This window comes from Sceloporus occidentalis, unplaced genomic scaffold (assembly GCF_023333645.1).
Source record: "Sceloporus occidentalis isolate IW3139 unplaced genomic scaffold, rSceOcc1.0.p SCAF_13, whole genome shotgun sequence".
NCBI lineage: Eukaryota > Metazoa > Chordata > Lepidosauria > Squamata > Phrynosomatidae > Sceloporus > Sceloporus occidentalis.
The window spans coordinates 944,331-960,752 of record NW_028316993.1 but is presented as its reverse complement, the minus strand read 5'-3'; the positions used below and the strand labels follow the sequence as shown (position 1 = coordinate 960,752).

The 16,422-nt window shown below is 48.5% G+C and overlaps 2 protein-coding genes across 4 annotated transcripts in view; both read left to right on the top strand.

Moving 5' to 3' along the window:
* Window positions 1-3,148, top strand: part of SPTBN4 (spectrin beta, non-erythrocytic 4) — a 57,087-nt gene extending 53,939 nt beyond the window's left edge. Inside the window, exon 36 of the mRNA XM_089479366.1 lies at window positions 57-3,148. Within this exon, the coding sequence (XP_089335492.1) occupies window positions 57-218 (162 nt within the window). The 3' untranslated portion in view covers window positions 219-3,148. The remainder of the gene's footprint in view (window positions 1-56) is intronic.
* Window positions 3,149-6,596: 3,448 nt separating this feature from the next.
* SHKBP1 (SH3KBP1 binding protein 1) lies at window positions 6,597-16,027 on the top strand. Of its 3 annotated transcripts, none has more exons than XM_089478375.1 (18): window positions 6,597-6,729; window positions 7,272-7,325; window positions 7,953-7,998; window positions 8,255-8,328; window positions 8,483-8,541; window positions 8,792-8,872; window positions 9,440-9,610; window positions 10,313-10,403; window positions 10,504-10,694; window positions 11,046-11,161; window positions 11,554-11,641; window positions 11,840-11,956; window positions 12,500-12,670; window positions 12,835-12,990; window positions 13,080-13,176; window positions 14,033-14,211; window positions 14,408-14,540; window positions 14,989-16,027. In XM_089478375.1, the coding sequence occupies exons 1-18, from the start codon at window positions 6,608-6,610 to the stop codon at window positions 15,365-15,367; spliced, it is 2,325 nt and encodes a 774-aa protein (XP_089334501.1). In that variant the 5' UTR covers window positions 6,597-6,607; the 3' UTR covers window positions 15,368-16,027. The 3 variants fall into 3 exon arrangements, with proteins under 3 accessions (XP_089334501.1, XP_089334500.1, XP_089334502.1); XM_089478374.1 differs by having other exon boundaries at window positions 14,986-16,027; XM_089478376.1 differs by having other exon boundaries at window positions 6,599-6,919; window positions 7,272-7,998; window positions 14,986-16,027.
* Window positions 16,028-16,422: the final 395 nt, after the last annotated feature.

Sequence of the window (16,422 nt, the reverse complement as noted above, 5' to 3'; positions counted from 1 at the left end):
GCATGCGTGACTAGCTGGCCATTGCTCTGATGCCACTGGGTACTTTTTTCTCACAGGAGGAGATGAAAACCTGGCTGACAGCTCTGACCGGCTCTATTACGGAGCATGCTGAGATTGCCCGGTGGGGCCAGGCCCTGCTCACAACCTCTTCAACAGACGAAGGCAACCCTAAACGGGACCCTGACCGCCGGGCCAGTACCTCAGGCAGGAAGAAATGAGAGATGGCTGCTCCTCCTCTTCGGGGGCCTGGAGGCTGCAAGAAGATGCCCCAGTGTCCAAGCCAGCCACTCTGTGCCCACAGACTCCCATGACCGCAAGAACTGCCTTTGCCAGAGAGCATTTCAGTGCACAGGGAGGACTTTGGGAAGGGGGCAGCCAAGGCCTGGCTCCAGAATCATCCACAAAAGCCGAAGCCCCTAAGGAGAAAATGGATGCCAAGCTGGCCCTAAGGAGGGAGCTGCCTTGTCTGCTCCGCACTTCAAGTCGGGTGCCTGGTTGAACCAGACAGAACTGTGCAAACAGTGAATGGGGTGGGAGGGTGTGGAAGGGACTGGAAGGCCCCCACCTCTGCTGTACCTGCCAAGATCAACAGGGAACTAGAACCAAGTGAGTGGCCTTCTTTGCCCAGTCTTGGTCGCCAAGAAGTACCAGGCGCTTTCTTGGGTCTCATTTCTTGGTTTAACACTCAACTGTACATTTTCATCTGAACCCCAGCACCTGAGCCAGAAGGATCCATGTGCTCTTTCACTCCACCCCTTCTCTGAAATTTTTGCATCTGCCCAGAGTTTGGCAACTTCTCCCTGAGCCCTTGAGGGAGGTGATGGGGACAGCCAGCTTAAGGGGGCTGGGGAGAGGGATGGTGGAGGAAAGATGCACTTTGGTTTCTTCTGTTTTCTCTGGGAACTCTGAGAGGAAGCCTTGGGGAACCCTGCAGGGCAGCCCCCCTCCCTTTCCTTCTTCCAGCTTCATGTCTTCCGATCAGCTGCAGAACCTCCATGAAATGGTGCTGCTGTGGGTGCAACATATTCCTTGAGCAGTGGGCGTGCGTGCGTGTTTGGGACCTCTTGCTTGGGCACTACCCCAAATCCCTATGCCTGTGTGTCCCGCTCCCCATCTGTTTGTCTGCATCCAAATTCATAGGTACTTCTTTCGACAGGATGCATTACTCAAACGTAAAATGGTCACACAATCCCCACATCACCACCACTGTAGGAAGGAAGGGTCTGTTGTGGGCTTGTGCATAGGTGAAGGAAGGAGTGTCAACCCAATCCCTTTTCATTGATGTTCATGTCTGGATCAGATGCTGCCTCACCTTCGCAGCCATGTCTATCTGTCCCCCTCTGATACCTCTCTCCCTGTGTGCTCCCCCTTTAGTAGCCTTTGCATCTCTCTCACTCCATTGCTTTGATTGCCTCTCTGGTTAAATCTACTGTTATGACCCCCTCAGGGATGCAAAAACTGCAAAAAGGGAAGGGGAATGGTGTGTGTGTGCCTGGGATAAGTAGCTTTCTCTACAGGCCTCCAAAACATCAGGCAGTCTCAAGAGTTCTGCTGCCCCCAAGGAATGGCACCTTGGAGCTTGACACAGAGCTTGGGACAGAGCAACATCTTGGAGCCAGAGGTGGTTCATCACAACACCAGGCAGCACTCAGACATTGGAGCACAAGGTCATGTAGCAGCAGCACAAGAGAGGGGTAGGCACAGCTTTGCCACTGTTGTTAACAAGCCATAATCCCCACCATTTCTCCTGCAACGAAGGAGGGGCTCACCTGTTTTGGCACAGAGATGTATTTTTATGCAATAAAATGGCAGGCGAGCCGGAGATGACAAAGGAGCATGGCAAAGCATGGAAACTGCACCTGGATACTTGACAGCAGCAAAGCACCAGCTGCCTCCAGGCGCACCCTCCACCAGGCCCGGGGCTTCAGGCAGAGCGCATGGCTGTGAGGAGCAAGGAGAGCTTTGGTGTGCCTGTTTGCAGACTTGCCCTTCCAAAACTGTCCAGTCCTTGAGTTTGCGACAGTGAAGAGAGCACATGTTGGGCAACCTGCTCCAGGCAGGACAAAGTCCAAGGCAGCCTGAGATAGTGGTGGTGTCATTTGGGGATGGTAGTTTCTTCAGCCTCTTCTCAGGCAAGGCAGGACTGTTCCTGATGGATCTGACAAGATGTGTGCCCTCAGCCCCAGGTTGGATGCCCTGAGGTCTCTTGGTCTCCTTTCTCCTCTTACCCAGTTCTTGCCACTCCTTGGAGAGAGGAAATTAGAAGACCTCCTAAACTGAGATGTTTGAAGGCCCACAACAAAGTCTAGATGCAAAACCTCATGCCCTTCTCTAGTGTCTTTTCCCTGGACTGTAAAACACATCTTTCATCTTCTTTATGACCATGCAGTTACGGTGGGGCATGGATATGTATGTTCAGCACCCTATGTGTTGCAACCACATATTTTGGGCACTGAACATGTTCAGTAGCTGTACTTTTATGTCCTCCTCCAACTCCCATCTGCTTCCACCACACACTGGTGCCTCTTGACAAACATGAACTGCAGAATTGCAGACTGGGGAATAGCACAGATCTTTAACATGCTCTCTGGTGATCTTGGAAATAAAACGAACCATGTCGAAAGGGTTCAGCTGCCACTGAGGCTCAGCAGGCTTTGCCCTAAAGCCTCGGTCCCCAGAATGTGGTTTAGGGTTGATCCTCAGCCCTAAATCCAGCTGCATGCTTGATCAGCGAGGGACCAGTGAACTAGCTATAAGGCCTGGTGGAGCTTAGATTTAATCCTCGCTCTTGTAGTCTGGGGCAGCTTCTTCCAGCAGTATTCCATGTGTCCAATGGACCTGGCCTTATCCAGCCTCCCTTGTACCAGGTGTAGTTTCCACAGTGCTCTCCTGAAGCTAGTGCAGATTCATCTGTTAACGCTTCCGCACCCCCCGCCTTCCTTGATTGTTCAGAAGCCTGTAAAATATTGTAATTGCTTTAAATAAGTTTTTTTCTCTCCTTTCTTTTTGTCTTGTATAGAAAAAGAACCGCCAAAATTGGAGCGTTTGGGGTTGCATTTTTCTCTCTTTCTCTTTGGCTGTAAATCTTTCTGAAGATTTGTGTTTTTCAAACAGAGACCAATTTGTAAAGATTTTAGATTTTTGGTTGCATGAGATCAAGAGATCAGTCCTTCCGGCTTGCGTGCTCCTTAATGCTCCCCCATCCCTGGCACTCTCATAAAGTGGTCTCTCTAGAGGTTATCCCTCCCCCGCAAATACATGCTGAATGGATTTTCCATAAAAGAGTCTTCAGGTTACAATGTCCAGACTGAGATTTATGGCAACAGTATGCAGTTCCTGTTGGCCCTGAATTCTGGATGATCCCTCCTTAGAGTCTAGTAAAGACAAAGGAATGGCCTTAGGCCCTGCTTGCAACTAGACATGCTGGGCTCATATTTCTTGAGCTAACCTTTCCTGCACTGAAATACATTTGCCAGATTACAGAGGTATAGCTGGATGAGGGCAAGAGTGTGGCAATTGCTCCCCCAAATGAGAATTCTGCCTCACCAAATGAAATTTCTATTCAGACCCCACATTTCTAGCATTTAAGGCGTTCCCACTATGATTTAAAGTGAATGGCTGATCAGGTTATATGACCGTCGTTCCCATTTGAAAGCGGTTCAGATCCTACTGTGATCGGTTTTAATCGCAATGAAGCAAAGCCAATGCAAAAATCCCACTCTTTCCTGACACTAGTTTGTTGGCGGTTCTTTTGAAAATCATTGAGGGAAGTAGTTGCAAAACCAATGAATCGAATCTTCTATGGATTTATATTACCTGAACAATGTGACGGCAGCTCATAGTGAGGCAAGTGGTTGCAAAACTAATCAATTGAATCTTCCATCAATATATATACATATATATATATAGTTCCTAAACTGGGCTGCCTGGGCTGCCGCTTCTGTCACTGATGACGCACAGATGATTGACATGCATTTTGGAGTGGCGCAAATCAGTGGGGACCACAATCGTGCCAAAAAAGAAGCAATTACAAGGGGATAATGAAAAGATTCGCTTTCATAGTGGGAACGATGGACCTTTTGGAATCGATTTACCAACATGGAGCGAAGGCGAATCGCAAACTGGTTTAAATGTAAGTGGGAAGGAGGTCTAAGAGTAACTGGTCTATATTGTTGCATGAACATCTGTGGATATAAACCCACTTCTTTGGCTGCAGTACAGAGTAATAAATGCTCACCTATAAAGCATATTTACACAGTCATGGGAGTGGGATGGAAATGGATCCAGAAAGATGCAAATCAAGACCATTGCTCTAAATTTTCAAAGGGCTGCATAAGATGATATAGGTTTTTCAGATCTTTACAGTGGTCAGTTAGTGTTGATTTGCAAAACCACTAAATCTGCTTAACAAAAGTCAATTTTCTGGGGTTCAAAGCTCTCTAGGAAGATTCCTTTTGTTATTATATGTGGAGTATTTCTGCATCCTTCTGGATCCTATTACATTCCATCTCACTCCCACAATTGAGTAAATATGCTTTATACCAGAATATTCATTATCATTCTGTACTGCATCCAAAGAAGTGGGCTTATATTCACGAAAGCTCATGTGAATATAACCAGTTAGCCTTAAAGGTGCTGCCATATTCGCCCCATACACACACTTCCTTCTTCTTTTTAAAACTGTATTTCTACTTGCTCAGGTAAATATTTAAGTTGCTGCAATGCCAGAAATTGGGAGAGTGAAGGAAATTTTCATCTGTGGTACCCAATTCTTATTGGGGGTGACACTTTCATTTTGCCTCTCCACTGTGTTGCACCGAAGTCACTTTACCAAGCATATGTTGTTTCACTGCAATTTCCATCATCCCTCACTGTTGGCTATGTTTGTTAGGTCCACTAATTCAATAACAACTGGCAGCCTATAACTCCCACCTCTTGGAGTTTTCTGAAAAGGGAGAAACAGTTGTAGACAATGGGCTTATAATTATGGTACCAATTCTCTGAAGATGCCAGCCACAGTTGCTGGCGAAACGTCAGGAATAAACTCTTCTAGAACATGGCCACATAGCCCACAAAACCCACATTGGGGGATGCCAGTCCTCCCTCAAGAAGCACTGAATGTCCTGAATGTCCCTCTGTTTTGTTTATACCTCATCCTAACCCAGGCTCCCATCTACATAAGAGAATAGGCTCATGCCCACTTAACTAACTACTCCATGGGGTACATGTGCCAGCTTCTCTGGCTGTCTGGTTCTGGATCTTTGGTCTGCCGGTTGTTTTGGTCTTCGGTTCTCAGAAACCTCAACCAGTGTGACCAGTGATAAAGGACTTCTGGTGGATGAAACCCCTTGTCTGTAAAGGCAAAGGTCCAGAATTGCTGGTGCAGAGACCATCCACAAGCTCTCAGACCACTTTTGTGGCACTCTCACATCCAAACACCCTACTAATACTTTACTTTCCCAACAGTCCAGCAAAAGGGAGCAGCAACGATCCTAAGGTTGCCTCATGAATTTACAAAGGGGAGTATTTGGATGCTAGTCTTCCTGGTTCCTAGTCTATTGGCTAGCGTAACCCAGTAGTAGGCAACCTGGTGTCCCTCAGGTTAGACTAAAGCTTCCGCAAGTCCCAGCCACTATGGATAACGATCTAGTTTTGACTACTGGGCTTATGGCGACCCTAAGGTCAACCTATCATGAGGGTTCCTTGGTAAGGTTTGTTCAGAGGAGGTTTGCCCTTGGAGAGGTTTCATGGCCCAGTGCGGATTCCAACCCTGGTCTCCAGGCTCATAGTCAGCACTCAAACCACTACTATGCCACACTGGGCCGCATATACACCTATACTGTATATTTTAACATGAGAATGCCACAACATGCAAAGACTGACACGGCTGTATCTTTGGATTTTACCATTGCAGACTGGAAAAATAACCTGGTTTGGCACCACTTTAACTCTTTTCTGGCTCAAGGCTATGGAATTCTGGGAGTTGGAGTTTGTTGTGGGGCCCAGAGCGGAGCAGAGCTCCGCTCTGGGCCCCACAACAAACTCCAGCTCCCAGAATTCCATAGCCTTGAGCCAGGACAGTTAAAGCCGTGCCAAACTGGGTTATTTCTCCAGTGTGGATGTAGCCTAAATCCAGTTTGACACCGCTTTAACTGCCATGGCTCAGTGCTGTGGGGTTCTGGGGTTTGTACTTCTGTGAGCTATTTAGCCCTTTTCTCTCAGGGTTCTCTGGTGCCAGAACAAACTACAAATCCCAGGATTCCATGGGAGTCAGAGCCGTGTCAAGCTGCATTAATTCTGCTACTTCCCTACTCTAAGAATATGTAGCCAATAGGAAGGCGGAACAGGCTGAGCCTTGTGCGCCGCAGCCAATCAACGGAAGGATCGAACTAGGGGGCGGGATCAAGGTGCCTGTTTGTTTACTCCAGGGAGAGCCCCGCCCACATGAACCATCTCGCCCAATCAGAGCGAAGCAGGGTGTGCCGCCCAAGAGCGGATAGGCCCACTTTTGAAGCCGGAGAGTCACCTCGACCAATAGAATGCGTAGATAGGCGGGGCTATAAGGGTTAGGCCAATAGGACGAGGAACTCTAGGATGGTGGCGTCCAATGGGCCTCGCTAAAAGAGTCCGGAAAACGGAAGCAACGCAGCGTTGTTTGGGAATGGCGGCGGAGGCAGCGGTGGCCGCCGCGGGAGCCGAACTGATTCAGCTGAACGTGGGCGGCCGAAGGCAAGGGACCCTCCGAGGCCGTCTCCTAGGAGACCGTCCTGGCCACGCCCCCTGCGGGTCCACTGCAGAGATAACGCAGACTACAAATCCCAGGATTCCGCGGGACACGATGGAGCCGTTCAATATAAAGCGGTGTCGAACTGCGTTATTTCTACAGTGTAGACTCACCCTTGGATAACAGGAATAATTGGTTACGCTTTGAAGCTGGGGGGGGGGTTTAAAACAAATGGCTCTCATTGCCCATAGGGAAACCATGCTTGCCCATAGGGGATCATTGGGGAACAGTGGTGACATAAAACGATACCTTCATGTTGCCATAGCATATGCACAGAATAAATGTACTAAGGAATTCTGGGGACCAGAGGTGCTGCAACAAAAGTGGGCTGAAGGGCGGGGTATAAATGCCATAAACAAATAAACTACACATCCCAGAATTCCCTAGCACTGAGCCTTGGCAGTTAAAGTGGTGTCAAACCGGATTATTCCCGCAGCACACTGTTTTCACTGCCCTTCATGCTAACCATTTTTCTTTCCTCCCGCAGGTTCAGTACGTCTCGCCAGACCCTCACCTGGATCCCAGATTCCTTTTTCTCCAGGTGCCCCAGGAAGGGAGAGGGAGGTTTGTTGGGGATGATGGGAAGGTGTGGAGTAGCCATTGGGGAAAGTGAGTGCAGAGTGCTGCTTGGCCTTACAGACCTGGCCCACCAAGTGCTGCTTGAGGCTGGGATTGTATTCCTCTGCTCAAAACCTTGGAGATCCAAGGCTGCCCTTCATTGGAGACTGTCCTAAACTGACCAGGTCTGGTCACAGTTTCATGTGTTGCTAAAGATGGTTGGCTTGGGAAAGGCAGGACGCTGCACCGCTTTGTTTTGAGGACCAATCACATCTTTATGGGGGAGGCTGTGGAGCTCACATCATCTGCTCCGGGTCTTTCTGCTGGTTTAGGCTTTGGGATGAATAGCACCAGCCCAAAGAACCTTCTTCATCAAAGCTGGCTCTGAACAATGGAAAGAAGGAGCCCCCGGTATCTGGGTGCCTGTTTATGGGAAGGTGGGAAATTGGGCAAGCATTCCTCTTTAGGAAGGGGAAGGAGAAAACACAGCCTGACTTGGTAAGCTAGACATCTGTTAAAGCAAGACCCTTTGTGGCCTGTTTAGCCTGGTCAGAACCACTTCTGTAGCCATGCTGGGATGTGACCCTTTTTTAATTTTGTTTTATTGCAGCCTTCTCAGTGGCCGGATCTCTACCTTGAAGGATGAAACAGGCGCCGTGAGTGACTCTTTGCCACTTTTCTCCCCTTTTGCCACCTCTGATCAGTTCCCAGAAACAGAACAGAGTGCCCAGCAAACGCATATCCTCTTGCATTGCCTGAACAAGTGGAAGGTGTAGATTTTCTTTCTGTGCGCTAAGCAGCACCCAGTGAGGCTTAGTGTCTGATTTATAATAGAAGGACTACCCAGACTGTAAGCCATAGCAAAAAGATGAACGCAACCTCTAACACAATACTCTTTTTCTTTCCACCTAGATCTTCATTGACCGAGATCCTGAAGTCTTCGCCCCTATCCTAAACTTTCTCCGGACCAAAGAACTTGACATCAGGTGTGATGAGATGTCCCAGGGAATCTGCCTCTAGGCTGGGGAAGGATCAGCAGATGAGCTGCAATGCCAGCCTATGATCCTCAGGTTGCCTTTTTGTAGCTGTGGGTTACTGTGGGGAAAGGTTCATCATTACCCCTCCGTTTTGATCCTACAGGAGGACCAACATTTCCTTGCTGTTGCATGAAGCACAGTTCTATGGGATCACACCACTAGGTATGTTCTGGCCTTGTGTGTGGCGGGTGCAAAGTTTGGGTGCCAATGTGTGTGTGTTGTTGGGGGGGAGATAATGTGGTTTGTGGTCCCAGGCCAGTTGAATCCTGGAGGCTTTGGGATGTTTCACAGTGCATCTTTGTCCACCCAACTTCAGAAGGGGAGCCAGGTTGTGTGGGTAACAGTGGTTGGTGTCCAGAGACAGGCGCTTCCTTCCTTGTCTGATCTCCTTTCTTTGTCTCATGTTTTCTAGTACGTCGCCTGCAGCTGCATGAGGAGCTGGAACGATCGTCCTGTGGCAGCGTTCTTTTCAATGGCTACTTGCCCCCACCAGGTACAGGGCAGGTTGTTGTTATATTTATATCCTGCCTTTTTCCAGTTTGGGACTCAAGATGGCTTCAAAGATAAATACAATTCACAATATGCAGAGGTTAAAAAGTAATTAAGTGATTTTAAACAGTCTGAAAGCATAAAACACTAAAAGCAAAACAAATAAAAAACCAACAACAACACATTCTACAAGGTTCATTTCCCACCTAAAATGCAATTCTCTAAAGCCTATGGGAATAAGAAGGTTTTCTGCCAACTTGCAAAAGTGTAGTAAGGAGGGTACTAGTCCAATCTCTCTGGGAGGGGAGTTCCATATCAGGAAACAGCCACTGAGAAAACCCCCTCCTATGTTCCCACCAGATGTACCTGTGTGGGTGGTGGGACAAAGAGAAGGGGCTCCACAAATCTCAAAATAGGGGCAGGTTTGTAAATGATCTGGGCCTTGAAAAGGACACATAATTTGTCAGAATCTCTTAATTTTATGGTGCAGTAGACTCTGGGACTTGGGGACGTGGCTAATGTCCAGCCACCCCATTGCTCAGCCAGTGACAGCCTCTCCTTTTCCTTCTAGTGTTCCCTGCCAAACGGTGGAACCGCCACAGTGTCACAGGGGCACAATTGGCTGTCAGGTCAGGGACCCTCGTGGAGCGGGCCCTTGTGCGCCGGAGCAACACTATGCCCCCCAACCTTGGGAATGCTGGGCTTCTGGGGCGGCTGCTGGAGGAGAGGAGTTCTGGTCCAGGTATGTTCTGCACAAGGAAGAAGAGCAGGTGATGGGCAAAGTGTGGCTCATGGGCCATATTTGGCCCTCAATCCTCCAATTTGTGGATCTTAATGTCCCCAGATCATACTTCTTCAACTCTCAGACTTTTCAGGGATTTGGGGAGAGGGACGGGTTGGATTTTAGAATACCTGTTTCTGCATGTGTGTGCACAGTGAGATATTTTGGAGATGAACTGTGTTAGACTTGGATCCCAACACAGTTCATTTATGTTTCATATTCTACATTGTACACAGAAAAAATCTCTTGGACCAGGTGGATTGCATGCTTACTAAATTTCCATTTTGCTTGTTATATGTACATACCACAGCTATTGTGCTATCCATCTGAATGCTTCAAAGGTCATACTAGTTCTTGGGGAAAGAGGGTATTTTTATATCTCTATTTTTCAAAATGGTGGACTTGGAAGGAGATCTAGTTATTGTACTTCCACACCAGCAGGAAAGCTGAAATTTCGGATGTTTGTAATCCAAGTCTGAAAATTGAGGATTTCTATTTTGCCTCCTAATGGAGACATCCCAACGAAAGTACATCTTGAAGCGGCCAGTAGGATTACCATTGTCCCTAATAGACCAAAGCTCAGTTTTAGGGAAAATGCTAGTAGGTGTCAGGGTGGAAAAGTCTTTTCTCATAGCTTTTGTGTGTCTTATTTTTCCCTTCCAGGAGCTGCAAATGACCCAGGCATGGTGCGTCTTGTGTGTGGGCACCACAATTGGATAGCAGTGGCCTATGCTCAGTTCCTCGTCTGTTACAGGTACATGCCATATTGGAAGATACAACAGGAGATGTGGTGGTGGAGCAGAGAGCCCTGTCTTCTCTTGGTCCACAGTCTGATGGCAGTCTTTGCTTCACAGGATGAAAGAGACCTCTGGTTGGCAGCTGGCATTCTGCAGTCCCCGGCTGGACTGGGTCATCGAACGGGTGGCACTGAATGCACGGGTGCTTGGCGGCTCCTTGGGTGACAGTGACAAGATGGTGGCTGCTGCTTCCTGCAGCGAGATCCTCCTGTGGGCTCTCCAGTCTGATGGAAATGGCAATGAGATTGGTGAGGAGCCCAAAGAAAGCTGGGGCAAAGCAAAAGGAATGTTCCTAGCACCAATGTATATTTTAGCTGCCACTGTTGATGTTTTAGGCTTGTGGTCTTGCCTGTAGCTGGCTACAATCTTTCCATTTTGGGAATTTCAGCGTCCATGGACTGGGGCGGGGTGACAGTTTTCTTTTCCTTTATGTCAGCCTCCCCCAACCCTTTCCAAACTCAGTTGGTTCCCTGTCAGTAGGTTTTATGAATGTTGAAGATTGAGGGGTGAGAATTGGCCTAGAGAAGCTTACTTTGGTCACATCCAGTTCCCTTGCTCGTCTCATGTTCTTCTCCCAATTCTCTGTATCTCCTTGCTAGGTGTGTTCCACTTGGGAGTTCCTGTAGAAGGCCTGTTCTTTGTGGGCAGCCAGCTCATTGCCACCAGCCACACGGGAAAGATTGGTGTCTGGAATGCTGTCACCAAACACTGGCAGGTGAGGGAGAGGGACAGGTGGGATGACCTATCCTATCAGCCTGCTATAGGGCTAAGAACTTGTTGGCAGCATCTGGCCAAGGAAAATGTCTGGGAGCAGGGAGAATAGGCTGCTTCAAGGCTCAGAAGCACAACACTAAATCGAAGTTTTGTGGGCCATTCCACTTATGGGCAGCCTTCTGCAGGCAAGGAAAATTCTTTCTTCTCATAACCTCTTCCCCAGGTCCAGTAATGCATTGTGGGGCTAATCCACTCTGTCTCCTCATTACCATCTTTCAGGATAATAGAGAACAGTGGCTGATAAGCAGAGCTTGAAAGCCTGGTCCATAGCCCTGTTTCAGCTCACCACTCACTTAGTCTCACCTTTGACAGTTCTCCTTTGTGCCTCCATAGACTCAGGAGATGGTCCCAATCAACAGCTATGATGCTGCTGGTTCCTTCTTGCTCCTGGGATGCAACAATGGCTCTATCTACTATGTAGGTAAGTCAGAACAAGGGGAAGAGTGGAATGGAGGGGCTCCAGTTATCGGCATGAAAGTTATAGCCAGGCTTTCCCAGGAACTGAGTGTCAGGAACTGATGTGCAGAGAGGGCAGACAAGGGACCAGTAACTGATTGAAATCTGTGTTGGCCCAGCTGATCACGTGCCCCATGTGGCTTTCTCTCCATGCTCCAAACAGATGTACAGAAGTTCCCACTGCGCATGAAGGATAATGATCTTCTCGTGACAGAGCTGTACCGTGATCCCTCTGAGGATGCCATCACTGCACTAAGCGTGTATCTCACACCGAAATGCAGTAAGGAGTCCTCCAAGTTTCAAGCATAATGTGGGGTTAGATGCAGATACACTGTCTTCCCTCTCCCTGTTTGCTCAAACAACTTTGTCCCCCCCCCCCCCCCCCACACACACACACACTTAGTTCTTGGGGGTTTTGCATCATTTTGTCCTACTTGACATCCCAGATCCTAGTTGGTTTGATCTCACTTCCAGAACAAGAAATGTAAGGGGTCTTTTCTTTCCTTCCCATTTCTAAGCCACTAGATGTGAACCTCCCTAGGCTACACCCATCTTTAAGAACCAGTGTAGTATAGTGATTTGAGTATTGGCCTATGACTCTGGGAGATGAGGGTTCAAATCCCCACTCAGCCATGGAGATCCGTTGGGTATGTCACACTCTCTCAGCCTAAAAGGAAGACAGTGACATGCCTCCTCTAAACAAATCTTGCCAAGAAAACCTTATGATAGGGTCACCATAAGTCACATTTGACTTGAAGGCACATAAGATCAAACATCTTTGTCTACAGGAGTGTGACACGTATACCATTGCTTCCTTGCTCAGGTGACAGCGGAAATTGGATTGAAATTGCCTATGGCACCAGCTCAGGGATAGTGCGGGTGATTGTCAAACACCCAGAGACTGTGGGGTCAGGGCCCCAGCTCTTCCAGACCTTTGCTGTCCACCGCAGCCCTGTCACCAAGGTGATGCTTTCAGAAAGGCACCTCATCTCAGGTAATGGGCCCCATACAGTTGTGTGTGTGTGTGTGTGTGTGTGTGTGTTGTAGGCCATAGGATGGCTGACAAACCTTAATAGAATGAGGGTAGCATGATCTGAAACTACTTCCGTCCTCATGTTTCACTCTCACAACCATCTTCATCCCCATTCTTTTTGCTAGTCTGTGCTGACAACAATCATGTCCGTACCTGGACAGTGACCCGGTTCCGTGGGATGATTTCCACCCAACCTGGCTCCACCCCACTGGCCTCCTTCAAGATCTTAGCCCTGGAATCTATGGATGGACATGGGGGCTGCAGTGCTGGCACAGACATTGGTAGGTAGGGCTGGCTGAGAGGAAGAGGCTGACCTTTGGGGACTTCTGGAAATGCTTGTGACCTGGCTTATGTATTTTATTACCTAAAGGTCCTTTTGGTGAACGGGATGACCAGCAAGTGTTCCTCCAGAAGGTGGTGCCAGATGCTAGCAAGCTGTATATACGGCTCTCCTCTACAGGGAAGAGGTGGGTCTGCTGGAACCCAGGGCTGATTTGGGTGTGGAACTGGGGGATCTGACTCATGGACACAGTTCAGAGTCTTAAGAGCAAGGGTGGACAGTTGTATGTGGAAGGGAGTGTTAATTTCCCCACACAACCCTCCCAGGGCCACACTCCCCCACATGGCAAGCACAGATATCTTTCTTTTGTTTTGCAGTCCTCAAAATGGCAGAGCAAGTGATTTTCCATCACTTTGTGTCACTATTTTGAGAGGGACTAAAGAAGAAATAATGGTATTTGGGGGATGAACATGGCTCAGAGTGGTATATTTTCACATGTCTTCATGCATATGGGTGGCTTTTCAAAAGCATTGACCACAAATCACACTAAATTATTTTTTAAAATAAATAAAATGGTGAGCTTGTGTGGCTTTGGGATGCTCAGAGGGAAGCTTCAAGAACCACAGAAAATTAAAGGGGGTGCAAGCAAGGCACACTCTGCCCATCCATGCTTAAGAGGCAGCATCATACTTGGGGCCGGAAGCCCCACAGCATAGAGGTGGGAAAGGACATCAGTGTTCTTTGTGTCAGCAGCAAATGCTAAGGGACTGAGATGATTGGCCATGCAGAGTTTTGCCAGTCTTTTCAGGAAACCTGCTTTCCACCAGCACATAGTGGCTTTTGGAGGAGATGTGTGCCATGCACCTCTAACCTTTGGAGTCAGGAGCAGTACATCTGAGAGCCTTAAAGTGTCCTCCTGTTGTGCTGGGCAGGGGGGACAAAGTCACCCCTTGGCAGTCTTGCCCATGCATCGTCCCCCTGCCACTTTGCCTGCTCCTGAGCTGGATATCCAGGCTCCTTTTCTTTTTCTCCCCCTGTGACAGGGTCTGTGAAGTGTGCTCTGTGGATGGCTCTCCCATCACAGCCTTCATGGTGCAGGAGTGTGAGGGCTCCAGCCGCATTGGGTCCCGCCCACGCCGCTACCTCTTCACTGGCCACAGCAATGGCAGTGTCCAGATGTGGGACCTCACCACTGCCATGGAGATGGTAGACCAAGTGCCAGGTACCCAGGGTGGGCTGTGGGATGATGGGCAGAGTGCTCTAAAGGAAATGCTTGTGTTTATGGAGGGTGGCACCATTGGCTGCTTGAAGCACAGCACCAGGCCTTCCCAGGAGATTTGACTGGCTGAATAGTCCCTGCCTCACCATGTATGTTGATGTGCCAATAAACTCCCACCTTCTCTACCTCCATTCTTCAGATACAGGTGGCCTCTCAGAGGAGGAGCTTCTGCAGGAGCTGAAACAGTGTGACTTGGCACTCACCCACCCCCTCGAGATGAGCCCAGCTGGATCTTTCACCCCCACACATCTTCCCTTGGCTGCCAGTGCCAGGTAGAGACTGGTTGCACCATGTGTGTTTGATGAGAGTGGGAGGTTCAAAAAATCCCTCCCCCAACTCTGGCCCACACTTAAGGCTAGAGATTCCAGACTTCAGAGTGAACCTACTTGTGAGCTCTGCCTTACTCATAGGGACAGCAGGATGAACTGAGAAATGTCTGCCCTCTATTTTGGGAGAACACATAGGCCTGTGGTCTGTCTTGAGTTTTTTGTGTGGAATCTTAAATCTGTAATGTGGAGGGAGGGAAAGTTGAAACTCTGTCTTAACACTCCATGTCTCTAATGAAATGGACTGTTCTCCCTGATGCTCATGCTGTCATAATCCTGTTTTAGTCTTTTGAGGGGCCATAGCAAGATATTCCCTTGTCTTTCCTACAGCAGACTGATGTAGCTCCCATAAACCCCCTTTGGAAATTGTAATACGCCTTTGTTCTCTCAGCAGCCTTCAATTCCAAAGTGTTGATGGAGCTCGGGAGAAACCAGTCAGGGCCTCCCCAGCCCTCTCCTGCCGCTTGAGCCGTGAGCCCCTGACCCAGCCTGACTTGCAGCAACGAGGAAGCCTCGACAGGAGACGTCAGGGTGGGAGCTTCATCGAACGGTGTCAGGAACTTGCCCGTTGTTCTTCCTCCTCCTCCGAGTTTGCTCAGCCGGAAAGCCTGTGGGGCAACCGCTCTAGGGAACTGGGGACCAGGCCCAGGCATGGGCGGCTCAGTGCCAGTCCTGCAGTCCAAAGAACCCCCAATCCAAGCCAGGCCTCCACAGAACCTCCAAGCCTCCCACTGGCTCCATCCCGACAGCGACTCAGTGAAACCTCTTTCTGACCCCCTTTGTGCCTGGTGAAGGGGATGGTGGCACCAGCAGCAGCTGTTTCCAAGGAGGCCTTATAGAAGGTTCACATCTTGTTTGTTTACCAAGTGGGATGAACTTGGGTCTGGGTGCAGATTTGGGCTGTGTCTGTCTGAACCAGTGCCCTCCATTAGTTTGCCTTGTGTTCTGTGCTATAGCAAGGCTTAGCACAGGGCCATGGAACAAGTCCAGAAGGGTGGGGGCAAGAAGATTTGCCCCCTTGCCTTCACCAAAGATGTGCTCCCTCCTCCTGTCACCTTTCTTTGCTCCATGAATCCCAGCCCTCCCCAAGAAACTTCCAAGCTTTTCAGCATGTTAGTCTTCAAGGGCGCTGGGTGTCCTTCTCCTCTGTGATGGAGTTTGCACATGTGCAGGTAGCCATAAGGAGGCCTGCACCAGCATTCGAAGGTGGTGAGTTGGTAAGAAGTTCTGTCTAGAACATTCCTGGAAGTTTGCTGCCCCTCTCTTCCTCATTTCTGAAAAGCCAAAGCTGTTTGCTATGAGCAATAATACTGTGTGGTCTTTGCTGCACTGAAGTATTGTGTTTTGTTTTTTTACATATATCTATGTATATCTATATATATATTTCATTTTGTACCAGTCTGAGACTGGTAATAATTAAAAGGTGAAAGGTGTCCCTTGCTTTTGGCTGGATTCTCTTTGAAGCTTTGAGGGAAGAGAGAAGGCGATTTGCCCCCCAACCCTTGGTGGGAGGATCTTGTTTCTTAAATCTCGGGACTTAAAAAGGTTTGTTGGGTCTGACTTAATTTCTTTAGCCTCCCATTTTCTATTAACAAATGTTATACATCCCCTTTTCCTTTTAGCTGTTGAAGATATAAAGCAATTCCCCAACTTGGGGTTCTTTAAATATTTCACATCCCCTGTTCTAATTTTGGTTTCCTGTAAGCAAACAATATCGTACTTCCTTTTTTCCAAAAAATGGAAAATTTGCTTCCTTTTCTTTTCGTTATTTAGCCCCCCTACGTTCCATGAGGCTAAGGTCAGCATTTTTTAAACAATACTTAGTATC

Excerpts from the sequence above, each read along its gene's own strand:
- SHKBP1 (XM_089478374.1), top strand. The coding sequence starts at position 6,608 with ATGGGCCTCGCTAAAAGAGTCCGGAAAACGGAAGCAACGCAGCGTTGT. Across the intron at positions 8,329-8,482 it reads ACCAAAGAACTTGACATCAG|GAGGACCAACATTTCCTTGC; the intron begins GTGTGATGAGAT and ends TTGATCCTACAG. Across the intron at positions 9,611-10,312 it reads GGAGAGGAGTTCTGGTCCAG|GAGCTGCAAATGACCCAGGC; the intron begins GTATGTTCTGCA and ends TTTCCCTTCCAG.